Here is a 23546-nt window from a genome sequence, read left to right as displayed (position 1 = left end):
TGTCTGAATATCAAAGAAAATATGCCCTATAATCATGGCACCTAAAAGAAATGTTCACCAGAAAGACTGATAGAAAGCAGATGAGCACTGAAGTCCTGAACAGGAAGGTGAACTGATACCCAACCATTTGCAAGGAGCATGTGACCAATGACGCCTGACTTCCAAGAGCAGCCCGCCTGTCCTCAGTCAAGGCAGCTGCCAAATAGAGAAGATGGAAAATACTAAACCAGCCTTTCAAAAGGTGTCAAAATAAACACACAGAGGGGACACAAGTATAGTCATGTGTCACTTAGCATTATCTTGAGAAATGCACCATTAGCTTAGTGTATATACTTAAATTAAAATAGTTATGACATTACCAGGTGACATACTCTCTGTGGCCCACTGTCACATATGCAGGGCAACACTCACTGAAACACTGCCATGTAAATAACTTTCTAGTATGGAAATGTAAAGAACTAATCCTTCTGTTCGCTGAAGCCAAGTGTCCTTTGAGTACATATTTCTCTTAAATACAAATGTCAGTTCACCACATCTGACAAACAGGAAATAAATGCCTTGGTCTATGGTAAAGGCCTAAAGGTTGTGTTTGAAGTGAGGGCTAATGCCACAAGTGAGAGCTGAACTCAGGACTCTGAGTAAAGATAAACTGAGATTTATCAAAACTCAGTATAGCCTGAAATCAGGTCTCTCTCTTTTGGATTAGAGTTATTAGCCCTTAATGCCACATGCCTGGGAAAGAAAAAGGAAACCCTTTCTTCATGTAGAAAGCCAAAAGCATTTTAAACATATAAAGAAGTAAAAAAGACAAAGACGCAAATACAAACACATACAAAATATTGAATTTTAGGAGACATGCACTTTAAATTATTTGTGATTTATACAACATGATTAGGAAAATTGATGGAAAGTTGAACAACTAGACATGCATTTAATGAATTTCAGGCATGAGTCCATGAAGATGAATGAAAGGTTTTAGAACTAAAAATATAGTTGCTGAAATAAGCAACTTGATAGGTAGGTGTGACAGCACATTAGATTAGTAATAATCAAAATTAAGTTTCAAAATAAATAGCCATAAGAAAAGCAAGCCGAATGACAAATACGAAGAATCCAGGTCTGGAGAGATGCCTCAGCAGTTTAGAGGACCCAGCTCCTTCAGAAGACCAAGGTTTTGTTCTCAGCACCCCCACATTGTGGCTCACAAGTGTCTGAAACTCCAGTTCCTGGGGGTCTGATATCTCATTCTGGATTCAGCAGGCACCAGCACATAATGGTACACAGACATGCAGGCAAAACACTCATATATTGAAAATAATAAAATAATATTAAAACTTTAAAAAATATTTTAAGATACTTGTGAGGCAAAATCAAAAGATCTAAAAGTATAATTCCACATTCAAATGGTAAAAATAAAGAAATTCTTCTAACACATACTTGAAGAGACAGTGGGCTAGGACTCCTAAATAAGTCCTGAATGAACATACTCAGCTGGCTTAACACCTATCCTCACATCTTTTAAAAGAAGAATGAAGAAAATCTTAGGAATCTAGAATCAAAAAGCATTGTAAATTAAGTATCCCTAATCCAAGTTCAAAATGCTTCAATATTCAAATTATTTGAGTGTCAACAAAGACATCAAAAATGGAAAATTCTACACTGACCTCATAAAATGGATCAAATCAAAATAGAGGTAAGATTTTAAAAGGGCTTACATTTTTTTATATAATAATCTTTAGGTGTTAGGTATATTAAGTGTATGTGAAAGATAAATGAAGTTCATGTTAAGTGTATCTCATCCCCAAGATCCCTCCCTTCCCCTCTCCTCTGCTCCTGTTTTCTCATTTATTTTCTCCCTTTCTCCATATACAAATATTTATATATATGTGTACAAATATCTTTCTTTATACATATGAATGCACATTTAATACTGTATTCAACATATGAATACCCAAATTTCTTGTCCCCCGCCCCCATTAAGTCCTTCTTAGTTACATTTCAAATTAGTGCTTGTTCATCAAAAGACATACACAACACTAGGTAAAGTAGTACATGTGCATTAGCCTCAAACTAGAAATACAGTAGACTGGCTATGGTATCCTTTGTGAAATGTCAATTCTCACTTCTGCTACTGTGCCCATAGATAACATGTAAATGAATGAACATATCTAGATTCCAAGAATTTGTTTGTGAAGCATAATTTGCTGTACCTATCTACACAGAAAAAAGTGAAGACATGCATGTTACACATGCAATGATCCACTAAAGAAACAAGACATGAAATCATAATATTATGCAATTTTGAACGTTCAAAATCACATCAAACTAGTCTACAGATTATCATATATTAGAATACTATGGCATTTTGTAGAAAAAGGCCCCTAAGACATTACTCAAAATAATTGAGGGTACCAATAATGTTGCAAGTGACCTGGATGCTGTTTTACACATGTACGCTTTGTTAAAATTCATTCTATTGCACAAAGGAGTAAAATACATAATAATGAGGTAAAAATGTAAAAATACCCAAATAGCAGTACCAAAACCCCTCAGAAAACAAGTGCAATGAAATGAAGTGACAGAACAGCCTGTTAGTGTGGCGCTCAATTAACAAAGGAGGCTGGTGTGCCACCTGTGAAGGAGCGTGCAAGGGAAAACCATGGGGCATCTGCCTGATAACTTCAAAAGTTTCAGAAGCTCCATGCATCCGCTTAAGGACAGTCACTGAAAGCAGATATTTCCAACTCCTCCAGTGGATACAAGGAGCTCCTGTAACTTTTTTGAAACAAAAAAGAACCTCTATACCTCTACTTTTAAGAGAGCTTGGGACTCTAACATATTTTTAAGTAACTCAAAGGTAAAGAAAAAACTTGCAATAGAAATAAGAAAAAAAGTATGCTGAACAAAATGATAGCAAAAAATAGCATCAAAACTTAAATGATCAAGCTAATGTAGCACTTACAGGGAAATCTACAACCAGATACATATAAATGTATAGATATAGATAGATAGATAGATAGATAGATAGATAGATAGATAGATAGATAGACAGACATAGAAAGGACAGGCTATATACAGCCACCAAAGCTATTCCAGAGATGGAGAAAATATTAGATAGAAAAAAATAGAAGAAAAACCAAATACATAATTTAGAAGAGATACATATATATATATTTATACATATTTATACACGCACACAAAAGAGAGTTAACAAAACCAAAATTATTCCTAAAAAAAGAAGTAAATCCCACAAATTCCTAGTAAAATCTACTCTTAAGTTGCTTACCAAAAAAGAGATGAAGGCAATGGGATGGTTCAGTGAGAAATGGTGTCTGCCTTCGAGCCTGCAGGCCTGATTCATCCCCAGAACCTTCATCATCATCATCATCATCCCTCGTCTCTACACTACAGATAAGTGATTTTTTTCCTGAGTCAAACTATTTTCCTGCATCATTATATATATATAAACAATCACGGTATTTTAAGACAAGAGCAGTCAGTCATTAACCATGTACAAGAACATCACTGTCCCTTCTTGTACTGACCACCAAAGTCAGAAAGCAGCTATGGGATCGATTCAAGTCTTCATGGGATACTGTGAACAGAGATAGTTTAGAGAAAGAGCTAACATTTCACATTTAGCACATTGTTTAACATCTTTTCAGAAACAGAACCTGACTTTCAGGAAATGCCATGAAAATGGCATTGATCCATCTGAAGGTCCACAGACTTTTGTAAAAAGGAACCTCTGCTTTTCTGAGGACCATTATGCATGATGCCACTGCAGAGTCCAGGGTATTTTCAGGGGTCAGGTCCCAACAGTGCCATGGTTTTAAGAGACTTAAGTCTATGTTGATGGTGGAAGAAGAGGAAAGAATAAAAATAAAAATGAATTTGGGTCTTCCCAAACCATAAGTCATTCTGTAAGTAGGGGCGGCCATGTGTGTCACTGTGGAATCCCTTCTGGGAGTCTTTAAAAACCACCAGGGAAAGGTATTTTCCACACATCGGGCAGGCTCGGGAGACATTCTCTGAGTGACTCGTGTCGTCCTCCAAAAACAATGAAGTGTTCTGTGATGAAAGAGCTTTAAAAAAAACCAAAGTCTGCATCTTTATGAAACTTGACAAATGGTATTTCAATCTACACTGTGCTTGAGTTCAGCTATGAAATCTGTACCCTCCCCTTGGCATCTGCGCCCCCCCCCACCCCCCACCCCCGCTGCCTGCGCCTGCTCTGCCTGGAGTCTCTGTTCTGTGGGAATGAATCTTTCCTTTTCTCCCTTCAGGAATCTCCCCTCCCTTCTTTGCAGGGGCCTTTTCACGCTCTAGCTCCACTTTGAGGGCTCAGGTTTAGTAGACAGCGTTGTGGATCTTCCGGTGATTTACCCTTTACCTTGGCTTTCTCTCTCTCGGGTTTCTTTTGTTTGTTTGTTTGTTTTTTTGTTTTGTTTTGTTTTTAAGACTTATTTTATCTTATGTTTTTTTTGTTGTTGTTGTTGTTGTTGTTGTTGTTATTGTTGCTAGTGGTTTTTTTTTTTCTTTTCTTTTCCCTACATGTGTATGTTATGTGTGTGCCTTGTGCCTGGTACCCTTGGAGGTCAAAAGGTGTTGGATCCCCCTGGAACAGAAGTTATGAATGGTTGTGAGCCATGATGTGGGTGCTGGGAATCGAACTCAGGTCATGTTCAAGAGCAACAAGAACTCTTAGGCATTAATACAACTCTCCATCCTGGGTTTACCTCTTTTAGCACCTACTTCAGGCTTCCTTTGGGTATGGAGGAGAGAGGACCCAGGTGCCAAATGTGAGGATGCAAAGGCAATGGTCAGGTTTGGTCCATCCGGGGAGTCAGACCACTGCTTGGGCTCCAGAAGGTCTGAGTTTATGAAGCACTGCAAGCCCCAGAGCAGTTGGGAAGTGCATGATTTTAAAGAACAAGATTTACTAAATACTTATTACATGGCTGTCCTTGTAAGCATTCTACATATACTAAATATACAAAAATCTGTAACATCTATGAAGAAATTAAAGAAATATCTTTGACAAAAGTCTGGTTCCAAAGTCAGCATAAAATATCACTTAGTTTAGTGCCTGGCATAAAGTGGCAATTCAATAAATTCCAACTAAATGTATATTTCAATTCCAAACTATCAAATCTAAACTACAATATTTCCTGGCAAATCACATCTTTTCTGATTGATTCCTCCATCACACTGCTTTGGTAAGTCTCATTCACAACTCTAATTCTTGCCCTAAACCAACTTCCCACTCACTGCTACCAAATTAATTTCCTTACCAGAAAGGAAAAAAAAAATCCTGTTACAACAAGTAGGTCAGTGGCCATGTTTGCTGTATTCAGACTGACTTCCCTTTGAGCATGGATATATCTATGGCTCTTAAGGGAATATATTTTTACATGTGTAAGCTTGACCACATCTCTGGGCTTATGTGTATGTGGCTGCACTTAGTACTCATCACCATAGAATGGAATGGTTAAGATGAAGGATGTCACCTGAATTCCAGTCCTGGTTAAAAGCGTCTACAGTAGCTGTGTAACCTTATATATGTTACTTAACCTTTCTGGGTATCCTCATCTTTGAAATACTACTTATTACCTAATAATACTTAATTTACAAGATTATTGAAAGGAAAAATAGACTAATTTGTGCACAGGGCCTAGCCTCTAGTAAATCTTACTATTCCTATATGCCAATTTCAGTTTTTCTCTGAGAGAACAATAATCCATGCTTATGCTTTTTATTCATACACTTAATTGCATGCTGTAGCACACTGTTTTCTTTTTTACTGTTTCATATTCATTCAGTGGTTTATTAAAACACTGTATGCTCTTTATGTGGAGAAAATGTGATTTCATGAGAAGAGCCTCTGAGCTTTGCACAGTGCTGTGCAGAGTGCAGAGCTACTTGGGGAGGGGACGCTATATGAATTTACACAGGCAGGAAATTATAAGTTTGTACTCTGCTTGCTGCTGGACTGCATTGAAATTAGTGCCTAGCATAAGCCAACATGAACAGCATTATTTCACATCCCAGTAAGTCAGAGGCAAATAATTAATTTTAAAAAGTGGAGTGAAAGTCTCCTCCTTCTGAATAGGATGGAGTAGACCAATTACATTAACTCTTCTGCTATTTAAAAGCACCACAAAGCTGCTCAAACAACTGTAATTGTGGTGAGAAGAGTCTCCAGAGGACATAACCCCAAAGAGGTACCATAGCTGGCTTTCTACTGGGAGCATCCATGGCTTTTGAACATAGAACAAATGCCAAGACTCTATGCTTTGTTAAACAGCTCCACAGCTGGGGGACAGCGAAATCACAGGGGTTTGATAATCCCCTGTGCTACACAGACAAAATGAAAGACCTAAGGAGCAACATCCAGTGAGACTCCATGGGTGCAATACTGCGCTTACTGCCCCTCCATGATGAGCACCGGAAACTGCAGAGTGAGGGAGGTACTAAAGCAGAAATCCTGCCAAAATAGAAGGAAGTGAATTCTGTACTGAGCAAGCAAAAGAATTTCCTTCCTGGGAGAGGAAAGGAAACCTGGAATCACAGCAGCTCTTGTTAAAACTGAGAGGGCTTAAATGAAACTGTCAATAATGTTTTACCTTTTAAAATCTGGAACACAATTATAAATTTACAAAAAAGTTGCAAAGATGATACAGAGCCGCACACGGAAGTGCCCTCTTTCATTGAGAGTCTCTTAATGTGAACATCTGACATAACCAGGGTACACTCAGCAAAGCTAAGACTCTCCCAGCAGTACAGTGCAGTGACATTAGCTTCTAGCTGTATTTTGATCTCTAGTCTTCTCAACAATTCCTTTCTCAAGTTAGACTAAGGTGACAACATCACAGAGAATCCTTCACATCACATGACACCAAAGAGAACATGATGATCACTTGTGGTGTGAGCTTTGGCTAGTCCTTATTCCTCCTCTCCACCCCACATGGGTCTGGGGATCAAGTCCAGGCCCTGTTGAAAATATCTTCGCCCAGACTAAGGCTTTCCATTCTTTTACCAGTGCTTTTCATGAGGCAAACATTTATAAACTTTGTAAGGTCCAATTTAAGTTGTTTTTGTCTGGCATGGGTTGTGCCATGTCAAAAAAATTCCTTGCTAAATTCAAATTGTCCATATTTTCTCTATGCTTTCCTTTGAAGATATTGTAATACACAAGGTCTTTTGATATGTTGTGAATTATGGGGCAAGGCAATTTTCTTTTTTTGTTGCTGCTGGGTTGTCTGAGTTGTTTTGTTTTATTTTCATTTGGAACCATTTGTTCACAAGACAAAAATACAAAGTGTTGGGTGGGGAGACAGCCTGCCTTGAAAGCAAGAGGACCCAAGTTCAACCCCAGCACCAGTGTAAGCAACACCAGCAGTGGTGGCACACCTGTGACCTCAGCACTGGGGAGCAGGGACAGGAGATTCCTGGGGCTCCCTCCACTGGCTGGGTCCCCTTTTCACCTACCAGCAACAGCATTTGTGTAGATCAATCTGCAAAATCTCTGCTCTACTCATTTGATACGTCTGTGGCTTTAGTGAATGCTACACTGTCCTCAATGCAGGAAACTGCTAAGGCCAGATGGCAAGTCTTCCACCTTTTTTCTTTTCAGAAGAATTTCTATTGGCAGTGGATACTTGCTGGGGAAGGGAGAATCATTGTTCTTGGAAGGTGTAGCCACTAGCAGGTTTCCCACACTCCTGTGCAGAGTACACATAAAAGTGGACTTAGTGAGTTATTTTTGTTAAGGAGTAGACATGAGGTTAGAAGGAGTTATGTTGGAGACAAGTAGGAGGAGTCAGAGGGGGAATAAGAGGTTATATATGATCGTATTTCATTGTATACATGTATGAGATTATTAAAAATTAAATTCATTGTATTATTTACTTATCACATGCATGTATGCCTTGCATATGTGTGTACATGTGTGCTCATATACACATGTGCCATCACACACGTATGGAAGTCAAAGAAAACTCTCAGGAGTAGGTTGTCCCCTTAACTACATGAGTTTCCAGGGCCTGAACTCAAGTTGGCAGATCTGGCAGCAAGTACCTTTACTTGCTGAGTCACCTCACTGATCCTTGTTTGGATTCTAGAAGTCGCTTTGTTTTTCTATGTGTCTTTTAGAATCTGCTTGTCAATATCTGGTATTTTAAAGTATGCTGGAGTTTTGATTAAGACAAAATCAAAAATTAGCTGGAGAAATGGCTCAACAGTTAAAGGTACTTGCTCCTCACACAGAGGGCCTACTTCAGTTACCAGCACCCAAACAGTGGCTTAGATCCCTCCATAACTCCAGGTCCAGGGTATTCAGTACCCTCTTCTGCTCTCTCTGGGCGCCAGGCACATACATGATATAAATACTACATTCAGGCAAAATGCTCTTCCATATAAAATAAAAATAAAAAAAATTAAAGATAACATCAAGTGGCCTGGGAACATAGGTCACTGGCGAGCATCTCCCTAATGTAGTTCACAGGACTCTGGTGTTCATACTCAGCACCAAAAAGAAGTGAAATCAGGGTGTCATGGGGTCTAAAGCTCACCGAGATTTCAAATACCGAATCCTGCATTCTGTCAGACTGGCACACTGCTCTTTTCACTCTTCTTCTTTCCTGTGTGTTTGCCCCTTCACACCACACACAGCCCACAAATATTTTGGTAGGATTATATCTAAGCACTTCAATTTGATACTGCTGGAAATACTATGGATTCCAATTTAAAGTCTCAGTTTCTCACTGCTCGTATATGATGAGGAATAGGATAAATATGAACCAAAAGCAGATAACTGTTACTTTGTGAACAAGGATAACTTCTTGGGTTTTAGAAATGTAGAAATACGTACATTTTTAAGCTATTTCTACATTTCAGGGAATATTAAATTATTAGAGAATGTAGAAATAACATGTATGATAATAAACATACAAAGAGTTCAATGTTTTTACATCTCAATACTATTAGAAAAGTCATCAAAGAAATAATTTGTCCTAAATAATATTGCTCTAAGTGTATGCAACTTAGAGCAATAGGCCAATTAATAACAGAATAGTTTTTAAAACTGAATAACTAAAGTAGCAAAAAGTGAAAAAATATAAATTTTAATTAATCTAAACAAGAGGTACAAAAATCTTCATTAAAATGCTAGATTTTTATTTTTTAAAAGAAAACTGATATGACTTGAAAAATATAAACTATGACAAGTAATTCTTTAAAATGAATAAAATTTTAAAACCTAATACAAAAATATTATACTGTTATAAATAACTTTAAGTTACCACAAATATAAATGGATTTGTTTATCTTGAAAAACATTGCATTGCTTTTCCCTAAAATGAAGCTAAAACCTGACCTGCTCTTCTTTCTTTTGTATATTTATTGACTTGTAAATCAGCTCGACAAATGATTAACAAAAGGTACTCCACACATCCCCTTCCTTCCTTGTCTGCCTATGGAATCAAATGTACCTTCACCAAACGGAAATCTTCTCACTGAATCACAAATAAGTCTTCCCACATTATTAAAACCTAGAAACGACTATTATGAAGTAACTGTTCAGTGACTTTTTATAAGATAATAATGACTAAAAATGCTTATAGTTCAGATGATCAATGTTCAATATCTAGTATAATAGTAAAACATGAAATAACAACAGAAAACCCTAGGACCTCAAGACAGCTCAGCCAGTAAAGGCACTCGCTCCGAGCCCTGATCACCTGATTCTGATCCTGACAAAATCAGGGTACACATGGTTCAAGGAGAGAATTCATGATGTGACTCCATCAAAGTTGTTCTCTGACTTCATGTGTCAGAGCATATATATGCACCTGTGCGCGCGCACGCGCACACACACACACACACACAAACACTCAAACAAAAAAATAAATAAAAGTTATAAAATACATAAAAATAATAATCAAAAGGCATTTTGTATGAATCTGTCCAAGCAGGAAGTTAGTTATGTGGCTTGTAGCAAACCCAGCGATTCTATCAGAGAATGTTCTTTCCTCCCCCATTACTAAGAATCACAACCTGTAAGCACCTTGGCTGGTTTGGGGAGCCTATTAGAAAGTCTTTAATAAAGAGAAAATATTAGAAACTAACACATATATGTCTTGCATGAGCCTGATGTGATTTCAAGACATCTTTTACCCGGTCATGGATCTCATCACAATTTGAAGGTGAACACCAATCAGAGTGGAATCTGTGGACACAAAGAAGAGTAACTTTTAAAGAGAGGAAAGAAACAAAACTGTCTCCAAACTTTATAAGTTTAAAATAATATAATTTCTTCCTTTGGCCAACAATGAGGAGAAATAACTTATTCAGACACTTATTCTCAGCTACCCTATCAATTTTCTACAATGTCTAAAAAAAATCTTAGTAATTATTTTGACGTGTATTTGGTAGACTATACCTACATATCTGATCACTTTAAAATGATTTTGACACATCACTCTTCAGTACTTATGTCTAAATGAATCACATCAGAACAATAATTCCATGCATGATGTCTTTAAAATTGGCACTCACTCTCTAATAATTTAATATATTCTGGAACTATGTGGAAGAAACAGGAAGCTGCAACCCACCAACTTTATGAAATAAGCAAAATATACATAAGAAATGAAAATAATATTTAGAACCTATTCACATTTCCATTTCCACTCTTTCAGAATAGGAATAAAATGGTCCCTTCTCAACAAAGGTGCTATCACCTCACTATCCACCATCAGAATCATATTTTTAAAAGAATAAAGTATTTAAATATAGATGAGAAAAGTATAACTTTAATTAGAGTCTGTGTATTGGGATTTAAAATGTCAGAGAAGAAATAAAACATCTATTTCTTTTCATTCTGCTCTTCCTTAATTCAAACTTGACATTCGTATAATTAATCTATTTTATTTTATTCAGGTTATCATGAAAATGTCCTGATCCCCTTAATTATAATGCATATATTTGAAGTGTTATTGATAACTCCCCTATAAAGAAATAGGAAGTGTGTTAATATATTACTTTTTGTTCTCAGCTTATACTTACAAAATTAGAATACTAAATTATTACACAAAGAACAGATTATTAAGTAGGTAAATGGTTTAAATGATATACTTTAAAGGACATAATCAATAGACAATCAATTTAATAGATAATCCCAAACAATCCCTCACATAGATAAAAGGAAGATTAGCTTCACCTATGCAAATGAATTGGCAGAACAATTATTTTAGTACATGAAGCCCATTGTGGAAACCTGAAATCCAACTGTGCAACTCCAGGGTCTCCCAACAGCACTATGAACAGATCCACTAGTCTGTGCTATGGCATAAGGAATGCTTGCCTCATAATCTTTAATATGATTTACAAAAGAAAAAACTTAAGTATGATTTAAAAGGGCACCAATTCCCTTTTAATTAGTCATGCTAATATCTAAGTCTGACTTTAGTAACACTGTAAAGTATAAAACAAATTTGGAGTCATTATAATATTTATACTTAGAGATGCTTCTGAAATACTTACAATCAAAATGGAAGCGATTTTATGGCATGGCAATTTCTGGAGGTATTTTTTAAGTAAGTGAAAAGAAAAAAAGCACCTGGACTAAAATAAGAACTCATTGGCCTAAAGAAATAAAGTTTTTAAAATCTGTTTATAAAAAAAAAAAAATGATCAAGGGTTAGCATCTTACTGCAAACTTAGAAAAAATATAATTTTAATGAACACTACATATATAAATTTCGGAAGCTGTGTCTCTAACATCCGACTTCTAGACAAAACTTCCAATTTGGCCTGGGATATACAATATACATTTGGTTCAGTTTCATTTGTAACTGACTACAGTGGACTGTGCGAACACTTGTGAATCTATTGCTAGTTACCTAGAAACACCAAACCTGAGACTGCCATCCATTTAAAGAGGGCTACCCAGTCCTGAACAGAAGAAAATGTTTTGCTCTTAGTAATATGAGTTGAATACTAGGTGCATGTCCTTTATAGATTAAATCCATCAAAATAGAGGTGTTACACATTGGTGGGTAAAATATAATGCTTGGGGAAAAATACAGTGCTTGTCACAAATACATTAATAAAATTTTAACTCATGATGGTGAGTTCAAACTAATTCACCATGTATTTTAAATGTGCCCTATTTTCACTGAATCAAGTAAAACAGGCAATGTTGAATATTAATATTTTTTTTTAGCAAAAAGCTTAACCACATTTATTTGTCATGAAAATAAAGTATCCTAATTCTTCTCTAGGCAGACACATGAAGATAGGTTAGACAAAGTTAGGCCAGTCTGGTCTAGATAGCAATTTCCAGGTTAGCTGAGGTTACAGAGTGAAACAAGGTCTCATAAAACTTGAGAGAAGGTGCAAGAGAGAGAATGTAAATAGTTATATTTACTCTTAAGATATATCTTCCACTGAAATATAATTGGACAGCTAATTTTAGCTATATTCAATTAAGAATATACAGAGAGCTAACATTGTATACACAGATAAAATAACTCAGGTCCGTGTGTGTGGGTTGTGTGTGTGTGTGTGTGTGTGTGTGTGTGCCAGTACACACACAACACATGAGAGCTCTCCTATATCACAATACCATTCCCCTTAGGCATTCTAATGAACTAGAAGTGGCATCAATCAAAATTGGTTAAAATGTAGAGAACAACTGAAGCAGGGTGCCTGGCTCCAATTGGTCTACAATACAACCCCTACACTTAAGCTCAGGGAGTATGTCAGAAAAGGGAGCGGGAAGATCTTGAGTGCCAGAGCACCAGGATGCCTATTTGCAAGGGAGGGTCTTCTAGACATAAAAGGGATGCACACATGAAATCTCAGAAATAGGGTTGCATGAACAAGACCTGTATAATGACAGTACTGGGAAATATGCCAACATAAATGGGGGAAATTTTCCAAGGCTCCAATTCTAGATGAAGAGTTACAGGAAATCAGTGGCCACTAAGGGGAGGGAGAATCAGATTTCTCCAGGGAAGAGGCCCCTCTAGGTTACATAACCCCAAGGCCTAAACATATGTACATATAAGCAACACTAAATACACTAGTATGTATGCACACAAATGTGTGTGTAACAATAATGATTATGGAGGAAGAAGTCATGAATTTAAGAGGGAGCAGGGGAGATGTGGAGAAGTCTTCAGGAGGGAGAGGGAGGGAATGCTGTAAATGTAGCATGCATGCATGAAATTCTCAAAAAACAAATTAAAAATATTCTGCATTTCAGTATCAAGAAGCCAACATCACACACATACTCACATTCTCTTCCTCTCCCTCTCCCCCTCCAGGACAAATGCTTACAAACTTAATGAGGAAACTGATAAATCTATTTAGAACAGAATGTTTTAATGCATCAACCATAATCTTGTTCACAATAGCTGTTTTCAGCCTGACTATTGATATAGTATCTATGGCTAATTAAAATCATTGTAATTATGTCTGGTGAATGAACTTAATATGTTTTAAGAATTCAGGGACTACGTTTTTATGCCATCTGTAACCATGGAATGTGAGAGTCAAGGTGTTAAAAGTATATCTCCCAAATTTCAATTTTTCTGTAAAAGTTTTTAAATAACCTAATTTTTGAATGGGAAAAGAATAGCTTTATATAAAAATAGTGGGTTTTTTTCCATGCCCATTTATAGCAACCATTCTGACTTGGGATGTAAGTATTTCCAGAGGAAGAATTTGACTCTTCCCATGATTTACATTCTACTGGGTTGCTGGCAGGAGGTAAATGAGAAGCCAGATGCCACAAAACAAGCCATACTTCACTATTAAGAATAATCAGAAAAGTCAGCCTAGGCTATTTCTATACTTAGGGAAAATCAATAATAATAAATCACTATGGGTTTACTAAAACAACCTATCACAATTCAGATTTTCACTTTAAGAATTACATTAACTAATTAGGAGTAGAGCCCAGATCTGGCTAACAAACTCACTTCAAGTGAACTGTGCTAGGGAGAAATAGAAACACAATATATAATCTATTCCAAACAATTTAAGTAAGCCTGGAAATCAACATTTAATTTTATAAATAATTACATCATATGAATATGCAGTTTTCTGTTTCTATTGCCAAATATTCAAAAGATGAAAAGCACAGATCAGGCTGGCCTCGAGCAAATGATCTTTCTGTTCAAAAAGAAAAGATGAGGAAAGACAGAAGCTACACTTACCTTTCCCTGAGAGAGGCTCTATTTAGCACAGGGCTTGGACAATGCTTTGGTGTTGTGGAGGGTGCTGAATGAACTAGTAAGGTCCTTGCAGAATGCTGGGGCTTACTACATGTCCTCGGGCTCAGATATTCCTCACATCTTTCGAAGGGATCCTCAAAGTCTCTCCCATGTGGTGTCCTGATAACCTGTTTTTAAAAATATATGTTTATCTCTCTATACATACATACATATTATATAAAATGGGTACAATATATTTATGATTTTTAATTATTTCTTTTATTTTTGGAAATTGTAATTATATATTTCCACCTCTTTCCTTTCACCAAATGTTTCTATGTACCTCTCGCCTTGCTCTCTTTGAAATTTATGGTCTCATTTTCATTAATTATTGTTCCATATATATTACTAAATAAATAAAAACACCAGTCAGCCTATTGACTACTGGTATGGATAATTAATTGGTATGCTCTTCACTTGATAAGACTATTTCTCCTACTCTGAGTATTATTTAGTTGCCTGTAGTTCTTTGTGTATGGATGAGGCTTTCTGGACTTTCCCCCATCCACTTAAGCATATCTATTGTGTTTGTTCAGGTCATGTCTAGGTAGTTACAACATGATACAATTTTATTATCTCAAAACATTTTTGAGTAGGGGTGGGGTAAGTATCTAGACTGGTATATATAAAATAAAGAATGTATATGAATAAACCATTGATTGCTTAGTTTAGCTATGAGGGTCAAGCAAGTACAATTCAAATTCTCCCTATAGCCTTCACTCATTGCTTCTGAGAATGGCCAAATACATAAATCAAGACAGACAAATTAACAAATTTGTACAATTGTAGATCTTATAGTCGAGTAGAATTTTATTAAGGATAAATAGCTTTAAGACAAACACAGAACAAGATAAATAAATAAAATATGAAGCATTCCAAGGAGTATTAAGTTCAAGGAGAAGAACTGAAACAAGGAAGAAGATCAGAAATGATGGTGGGTGGAATGGGAACAGATGCAAAGGAATCCTTTTAACAAGAACAGTCAGCAGGGACCTCACAGTAAGGAGAACATAGTAATAAAAACCTGAAAACACAATGATCATGTTAGGGAATCAGTCTGTGTCCATTAACAGATGGGTGGATGAATAAAGAAGACGTGGGGCATATACACAATAAAGTTTTATTCAGACATAAAGAGACAAAATTACAATAGTTGAAGAAAAGTAGATGTAATTGGAGTTTGTCATGTTGAGTTCAATAGATCTAACAATGTGCAACATATTAAGGTTAAAACATATAACTTAGTGAAATAAGAGAGCCTAGAATACCTGCATCCATATGGCTTAACTACGTGAAGAACTAAGGTCCACTTTCGTTCCACATGACTTTCTCCTAACTTCCTCAAGGAACTTTTAGCCAGGAAAACAAGGCTGTAAACCAGTGAATAGCTTCGTTACTTATCTCAAGACCTTCCCATAATGATCTACCTGAACAGCAGAAGGCTCAATCATCAATTGGGTACTCTTCTCAAAATAATACTGATTCTTCTCTTTGTCTAGACAAGCAATGACCTTCTCAGAAGAGATGGTCCTTTCCATCACTGTTCACCTATTATTACAGTAAACTTAGCTTGTGTTTATTAACCATAAAATTTTATATATAAGCTAGATTTTTCACTGAAAGCTCTCCATTAAAATGTTCATGACTGCAAACCCCATAAATATCAACTCTTAACCTATGTCCTAAAAAGCTTCCCTTGTGATTATCAAAGCATACAGCTATTGAGGGAATCATCTGGTGAATTAGCAGTTGACAACCCAATGCCCACAAAAGTCTATAGATCCAAGGATCTTAGACTCAGATAGAAGCCTGATTGCAGAAATAGCTCCTCCCTCTGAGATCCTCTCAATCTTTCAGCCTCCATTCTCAGAGGTCTCTCTAGCTGCCATGGTGAAATAACTCCTGCAGTGAGTTTGTTAAACTAAGTCCAAAGCTAAGTTCACAGTCTTCTAGGATTGCAGAACCCTTTTAGTAATATTTTCATGTGTTGATTAGACTTGAAGGTTGGCAGTGCACTGATAATGGCTCTACAATGTATCTCTCTGGTATTTTATGAGTCTATAGGAGAAAGTTTATTGTACATGAACACGTGTAAATTACTAAACTCATCTTTGAGCAAGGCCCAGAGAGAGAACGTTGGCTGTGCTCACTGCCATAGCAATGAGTTACTGTTACTTCTCAGATTGTTGTTTCTTGGCTTGTGTTTTGGATTTGGTTGTTGTTTGCCTGCTTTCTTTCTTTATAGGCAAACTGCCGCCTGGAGAGCTCACCTCTGACCTGTTAGCATCACAGATTCAAGTCCTAAATTTGAAACAACCAATAATCTGGATCAGTCCTCAGTATAATCAACCAATACTGACAGACTTTCATGGGTTTGTATCAGGTTGCTACATGTTCCTTCGGAGCCAAATTTAAACATTTCATATGTAATAAGGCTTTTACATAGGCTAGTTACAGAACATTAATAATCTTCAATTGTCTGCTCATTTTTAAATGACAGTTTACCAATGACACATTAGAACAAGAGAGCTCAAGGTCATCAAGATGCTTTTCCAGTTCGCCTTGATCATGTCAGACCCTTTAGCTTTTAGCTGCTATAAACTGATTCTCACATGCTGGGCAAAAGCACATGTGATAAAAGTTTAATCCTCAGAAATAATCAGGAGGTGGTAAAACCATTAAGGGTGGGGCCTACTGGGGAGGTCTTTAGGAGATGGTAGAATCCAGTGTGCCTCTCTCACCATAATTCCCCTTAAATTCCACGAGATCTGATGCTCTTCTGACTTTCATGAACAAAAAGCATGCAAATGGTGCACACATAGGTGAAACACTCATCAGATAAAATAAAATCTTAAAAAAGTTTAAACTAATAGAAAGTTGATGAGCAGAATGATAAAGCATTATGTCTATCATCCCTGATATTTATTATAGCCTAAATACACATGAATCCTGTGAATATCCACATTACTGTGAAATACCAACAAGAGTGGAGATTATTAGATTTGTTACATTTTTCTTTTTAACGTGATAGATTCAGACACAAAATCCTTGTCCAAGGGGAGAGAAAAGTTCATAAGTAGAATGAGACAGAAGCCACTTGACATCTGCTACAACTTGTGTTCATGTCTAGAATGCAATGGAAGCCACTAGATATCCACCACAACTCATGTTCATGTCTAGAATGCAACAGAAGCCACTAGAGACATCTGTCACAACTCATCTTGTCCTCCTGCAGAGTAGGTATATTGCTAAGAAGCAATCTTTGCATCAGGAGAGGAACTGTGACAAGTTCTTGACAACAAAACAGACGAGTGTCCATTTCAAGACCAGGCTCTCAGAAACCAGAGACCTCTGTGCCTACAAAGGGGCCTGTGAGACCCCAGACTAAAGGAGAGCCAAAATGGGTTATTGCATAGAACAAATAGAAGTTCAGAAGCACCTTCTACTTGTTAAATGATTAAAAATTAAATCTCTACTATATTTAGCTTCTGAAGTTAAAGCCTTATTTGTATAACAAATAGCATTACCCTGAGCAATTCAAAAGTTGATATTTTAATATACTGGCCTTAACATAAAGCTAAATATTCATTTATGTATTCCTTGGGAGTAGTTAGCAAGGGAACAGATATTTGGGGATAGAAAAGTTAAGATTCATATAAAACAGCAGCAAAAATTAAAACTCTTGCCTGTGATAGGTTGGAAAATAGATCACATAACTTGCAAGCTTATGTCCCTAAGGAAATAGCTGGGAAGAAATATGAGTTGCACTGGCTTTTATCTGCATTTAGCAAAGACTTGTAAGAAGTAATGAGCTCATACACAGTCAATTTGTATCCATCAACGGATGAAAACTGAGAAGATGTGATAAATATAATGGAATATTATGTGACCTTAAAAAGTAAGGGAATCCTGTTATTTGAAACAAAATGCATGATTCTTGAAGTCATTAAGCTAAATAAGCCAGACAGAGAAAGACAAAGGACTCTAACCTCACTTATCCTTTAGGATCTGAAAAATCAAACTCATAGAAGGAGTGTATGAAATGATGGCTGTCAAAGGTGATGGTGGGGAAGCCTTCAGTCAAAAGGGATGGAGTTTCAAGTGGAGAAGACAGAGGAAATGCAGAGGTCTGTTGCACAGCACAGTGACTATAGATAAATGTATGTACTTAATAAGTGAAACATGCTAAGATTAAATGTTCTCATCAAGCAGGTAGGTAAGATAATAGATGTTAAGTAGATCTAAACGTGTGTATATGAATATACATATATGCTGTAATATAAATGTATATATGTAAATATCAAGTTCCATACTGAAAATATATACATTTTATCATTTATTTCTTATAAACTGAGGAGTGGTGAGAAGAAAGTGGTGTCCTCAGGAAAGATCCATTTTGAGAACAGAAATTAAAAGATAGAGTCAGAAAAAGTAAAAAACCTAATAGGTATAAGGTTAAAATGGAAAAATACTTGGAGCATTAAAACAGAAACTTGTCCATTAAGCAGAGGGACTAAAAGAAAGGTCAGGTTAAGGGGTTGCTCCACAGGAAGAGGCTTTCTGGACCAAATACTGTTAGCACCAGCACTAAGAACAATTAATAAGTGGGACCTCATGAAACTGGAAGGTTTCTCTATGGCAAAGGACACTGTCTTTCAGGAAAAGTGGCTATAGAATGGTAAAAGATTTTTACCAACTACACATCTGATAAAGGGCTAATATAAAAATATATATAAAGAACTAAAAAATAAACCCACTGGACATCAAGAAAACAACCTGATTAAAAATGGAGAAGAGATCTAAACAGAGAATTCTCAAAAGAGGTACCACAAATGGCTAAAAAAAAAAAAAAAAAAAAAACTTTAAAAATGTTTAACATCCTTAGTCAGGAAAATGCAACTCAAAACTACTTCGAGATTTCATCTTACACTAGCCAGAATGGCTAAGATCAATAAAACAAATGACAGCTCATGCAGGAGAGGATGTGGAGTAAAGAGAATACTAGTCCATTGTTGGTGGAAGTGCGAACTTGTATAGCCACTGTGGAAATCAGTGTGACAGTTCCTCAAGAAGATGGGAATAAATCTACCTCAAGATCCAGTTATACCTCTCTTGGGCATATACCCAAAGGACACTACATCCTACTACAGAGACACTTGCTCTTTATTACTCATTACTCATTACTGCTTTAAAATACTCAGAAATTGTAAACAAACTAGGTGCCTGTCAATGAACGAATGAATAAAAAAAATGGTACATATGCATAACAGAATATTACCCAACCATTAAAAATAGAAAATCATGAAATTTGGAGGTAAATGGGTGGGACTAGAAACAAAATCATCCTGGATATAATGCAGACCAAGAAAGACTAATATGGTCTGCAAATATGGTATATAGAAAGACAAAAATTCACTTGTATGTGGATGTTAGCTTGTAAGTCATTGATAAGAAAGTCATAATCTATATAACCATCAAGGATATGTATAGAGTAAAGGATGGGGATGGGAGAATGGCTCTTCCTAAGAGAGGAAAATAGAAGAGATCAGTGGTTCTCAACTTTCCTCATGCTGCAACCCTTTAATACAGTTCCTCATGTTGTGGCGACCCTCAACCATAAAATTATTCATTGCTACTTCATAACTATAATTTGTTACTATTATGAATCAGAATATAAATATTTGATATGCAGGATATGTGACCCCCAAAGGGGTTGTGACCCACAGGTTGAAAACTGCTGGAATACATAGTTATGGATGGCCAGGCATTGGGGGCTGAAATTGGAGGATTAAATAGGGAGAAGAAAGGAAGAGAGGCATGAGGGAGGGAATATGGCCAGAGACAGCTAAAACTAAAGTCCATTTGAGGGGTCATATGGAAACCTAATATAGTACAAGTAAACTATACATGTACATGAAGGTGATTTGAATGAAATGGGGGAGACAGCCCAAACTGGACATCTCTCATAACCAAATGAAGCATCCAGTACTAGGAATGAGTTACATTTGATCAATTCTTGGCCAAATGGGGTCTATTGGAACCCTCAAACAATTCAAGCTATTGCCGAGGCTATTGGTTGTTCTCCACAAACTGACAGTAAGGCCGTATTCCTGAAAATAATACATACACAACTCACTGAACACACAGAAGTTGAGCTGTTGTCTACCTAGAGACTTCATCCCTATGGACTAGAGTTCATTGTCCTAGAAGGTACTCATCATTCTACCAGAGGAGAAAGGTAAACACCATCTCAGCCACAAACCCTTCAATCTACAATGGTGACGTCATCTGCCTGCAAGATAAGTTGGTGTAACAATGACACAAAGCTTTTGGGAATAACCAGACAATATCTGATGTGACTTAAGGTCCACTCCATGGGAGAGATCTCATACCCAATGCTGTTTAGATGGCCAAGTATCTGAGACCAGATAGACCAGTCATTAAGGGAAAACCAAATACTACTGTTTTGCCAAAGGAACATAGCAATAAAATGGCTGCTAGTGACATTGTTATACTCATATGTTTTGCTCAACTATCGTCAGAAGAGCTTCCTCCTGCAGCAGATGGGAACAAATACAAAGACTCACAGTCAGATATTATGCAGAGTGACAGACATTGGAACACTCAACCCTAAACAGGATATCTCCATCAAATCCCTTCCCTTGGGGCTCAGGGAATTCTGCAGAAGAGGATGAGAAAGAGTTTAAGAGCAAGAGGTGACAAAGGACACCAAGGAATCAATATCTTTAGACACTACAGAGCTGGTGTACATATGAAGTCACAGAGACTGAGGCAACATACACAAGGCCTGCCTGGGACTGCACTAGATGGGATTCTAGAATGAAGTGAAGTAGACACATGCCCCCATTCCTAACCCTGAAGCTATCTCCAATTGAAGCATTTGCAAATGAAAGACTAGTTTTCTTCAAGGGAGTCTCACTGGGAAACAAGCTACTCTTAAGGATACACCCCAGGTCCAGCAGTAGATGGCCAACACAAAACAAACTCGTATTATCTTTGGAAGTTCTTTTTCTTATACTGTTGAGTCAGGGCATTTTTCTATCCCTTTTCTTTTCTTTTTTTTTAAAATTGGAATGCTTCTCAATTTCAGTATAATAGCTTCTTATTTCCAAGCACTTCCAAAGTAACAGTAAGGAGGAGAGGCAGCATTCTTCTGAGTATGATGGTGAAAGGAGGAAGAGATGACACACAATGGAGTGTTTGTGATGCATGTGTGTGTGCACATAAGTGTGTGTGTGCATGCTTGTGTGTGTGTGTGTGTGTGCTGGCACACTCACACATGCATACTCATATGCTTTGGAACTTGGAATAATCAACAAAAACAATTAAATTACAATACACTTCATACAAACTTTAGGAAAAAACAATATATTGTACTTCCACTAGTTTTAAAAAATAAAAATCACAGTATATGGTTTTAAAGAAACAAATTGTAATTGTATACAAGTACTCCTATGATAAAATGTACCTTAAAACAATATAAAAAACTCACTGGTTCTGTGTAAATATAAAACTCTACATTGTGATAATTACCAATCTGCTTTTTACCTGTTTAATATTCTGTGAAGGTTCTAAAAGCCATATGTGATATGAAATAAATCTTATTTCAAATCATCCTACTCTTTGCAGATCATCTGTCAGCTCAGCTCAGCATACACCAAACAACTTTCTGTATGTAATTATAATAATATGACCATAAATACTCAAAATATCCCTTTGAAGATGCCATCCCCAATGAGAATCAGTTTATTAAATAAGCACCTACTACACACACAAAAAAAGGCACAACTGCACACACAAAAAAGGAGCACAACACTGGTTCAGTATGGTGTAAACAGTAAAACAGAAATGGGACTAAAAGAAGAGTATTGATGAGAAAAGTTGATTATTATGCATCCACAGTAAAGAGAGTATAATTTGTCCAAAAGAGCAGATCAAGACTGAAAATCTAAAACTGTCAATGAGGAGACAGAATCTGTACTGGGTATGGGGCAACCTTGGGGATAGAAAGGATGCCTCATCCTTCACACACACCTTACGTTCAAATCCATCAATAATTTCTCTTTTCTCCAATATCCAACATGTTGCTTCCCTTTTGCAGACTCCCTTGTCTCTCCCTATATGTCACCTGGGGCCTCAAAATTAGTGTCCTTTTCTATAAACTCTCTGGAACACTCCACAAGTTATAGTTATTTTCTTGTTGAAATCCCCTATTTTTCTACTATTTAAGTATTTATCAGTCAACTACTATTTGCCCACAGAACTAATCTTTTATTCTTTCTATAGTCGATATGATAAATGCAGTTCCATGAAAATCTCCATCCTGGATACAGATATAATCTGTGAATTTACTCACCACTCACTGTCTCCAAGAAAAGCCCTAAAAGTAATGAATCTAGAGGAAGATAGGAGATTAAAGATGCTTTGAAGTGCGGTTCTTAGTAGAACACATTAGGAAAAGAGTCTTCACATCTATCTTTAAATTAACTACTGAACTTACAGCCAGATTAGTGCCATGCAAAATTTTATCCCATTCTTTGCATATCTGGTTGTTTTATCAATCTACTCACAATTTACATATTATATTATGTATAATGCATATCATATTATAATAATAGCAATTATTAAGAATAATAGCAATTATTAATAAGCAAAATCAATAAAACACTTGATAGCCTAATACTTATTGGTTAATAAAGGAAGATGACTGCAAAGAAAGATGAAAATATATAATTATAAACTGTGGAGCATTATTTAAAGGAAATGAATAAAGAAAGTCTTCCTTTAGAATAACTAAGGAAGCCTCTTTATTCCATGTAGGATATTTGGCATGATGCTATCTCATCTGTGTGTGCATGTATGTATGCAAAAACATATAGGTGTGTATACCTATATATAATTTGTCACATATATGTATTAAATACATATTACACATATTACACAGACAAATGCATGTGTGTACACACATATTACATATATGCATTAAATACACATATATTACACAAATCAATGTTTATGTGCACACACACATTTGTGTGTAATGTCTCTCCTTCCCCCCTCACACACACATGCAGACACACACTAGCAATTAAATTCAACAACTGGTCCAAATGGATAATGAAACCCACAGCATACCTGTAGGAAGACATTCAGTGAAGGGATATTGCACCCCTTGGTACAGCCACCAAAACCGTGACATTCCATGCTGTGTCAATTATTGCTTGCACATTATTTTATAAAATA

The 23546-nt window shown here is 36.4% G+C and overlaps 1 protein-coding gene across 2 annotated transcripts in view; it reads right to left on the bottom strand.

The window, feature by feature from the left end:
- The window catches only part of Spata6 (spermatogenesis associated 6), a 94693-nt gene that overhangs the window by 12963 nt on the left and 58184 nt on the right, over nucleotides 1-23546 (bottom strand). For both annotated transcript variants that reach the window (XM_028889111.2, XM_037202815.1), the window contains 2 exons: nucleotides 14226-14410; nucleotides 10129-10228 (listed from right to left, as the gene is read on the bottom strand). In XM_028889111.2, the coding sequence (XP_028744944.1) occupies nucleotides 10129-10228; nucleotides 14226-14410 (285 nt within the window). The remainder of the gene's footprint in view (nucleotides 1-10128; nucleotides 10229-14225; nucleotides 14411-23546) is intronic.

Source organism: Peromyscus leucopus, chromosome 2 (genome assembly GCF_004664715.2).
Source record: "Peromyscus leucopus breed LL Stock chromosome 2, UCI_PerLeu_2.1, whole genome shotgun sequence".
In the NCBI taxonomy this organism is placed as follows: domain Eukaryota; kingdom Metazoa; phylum Chordata; class Mammalia; order Rodentia; family Cricetidae; genus Peromyscus; species Peromyscus leucopus.
The sequence above is the reverse complement of the archived record's forward strand: the minus strand, read 5'-3'. Positions and strand labels throughout refer to the sequence as shown.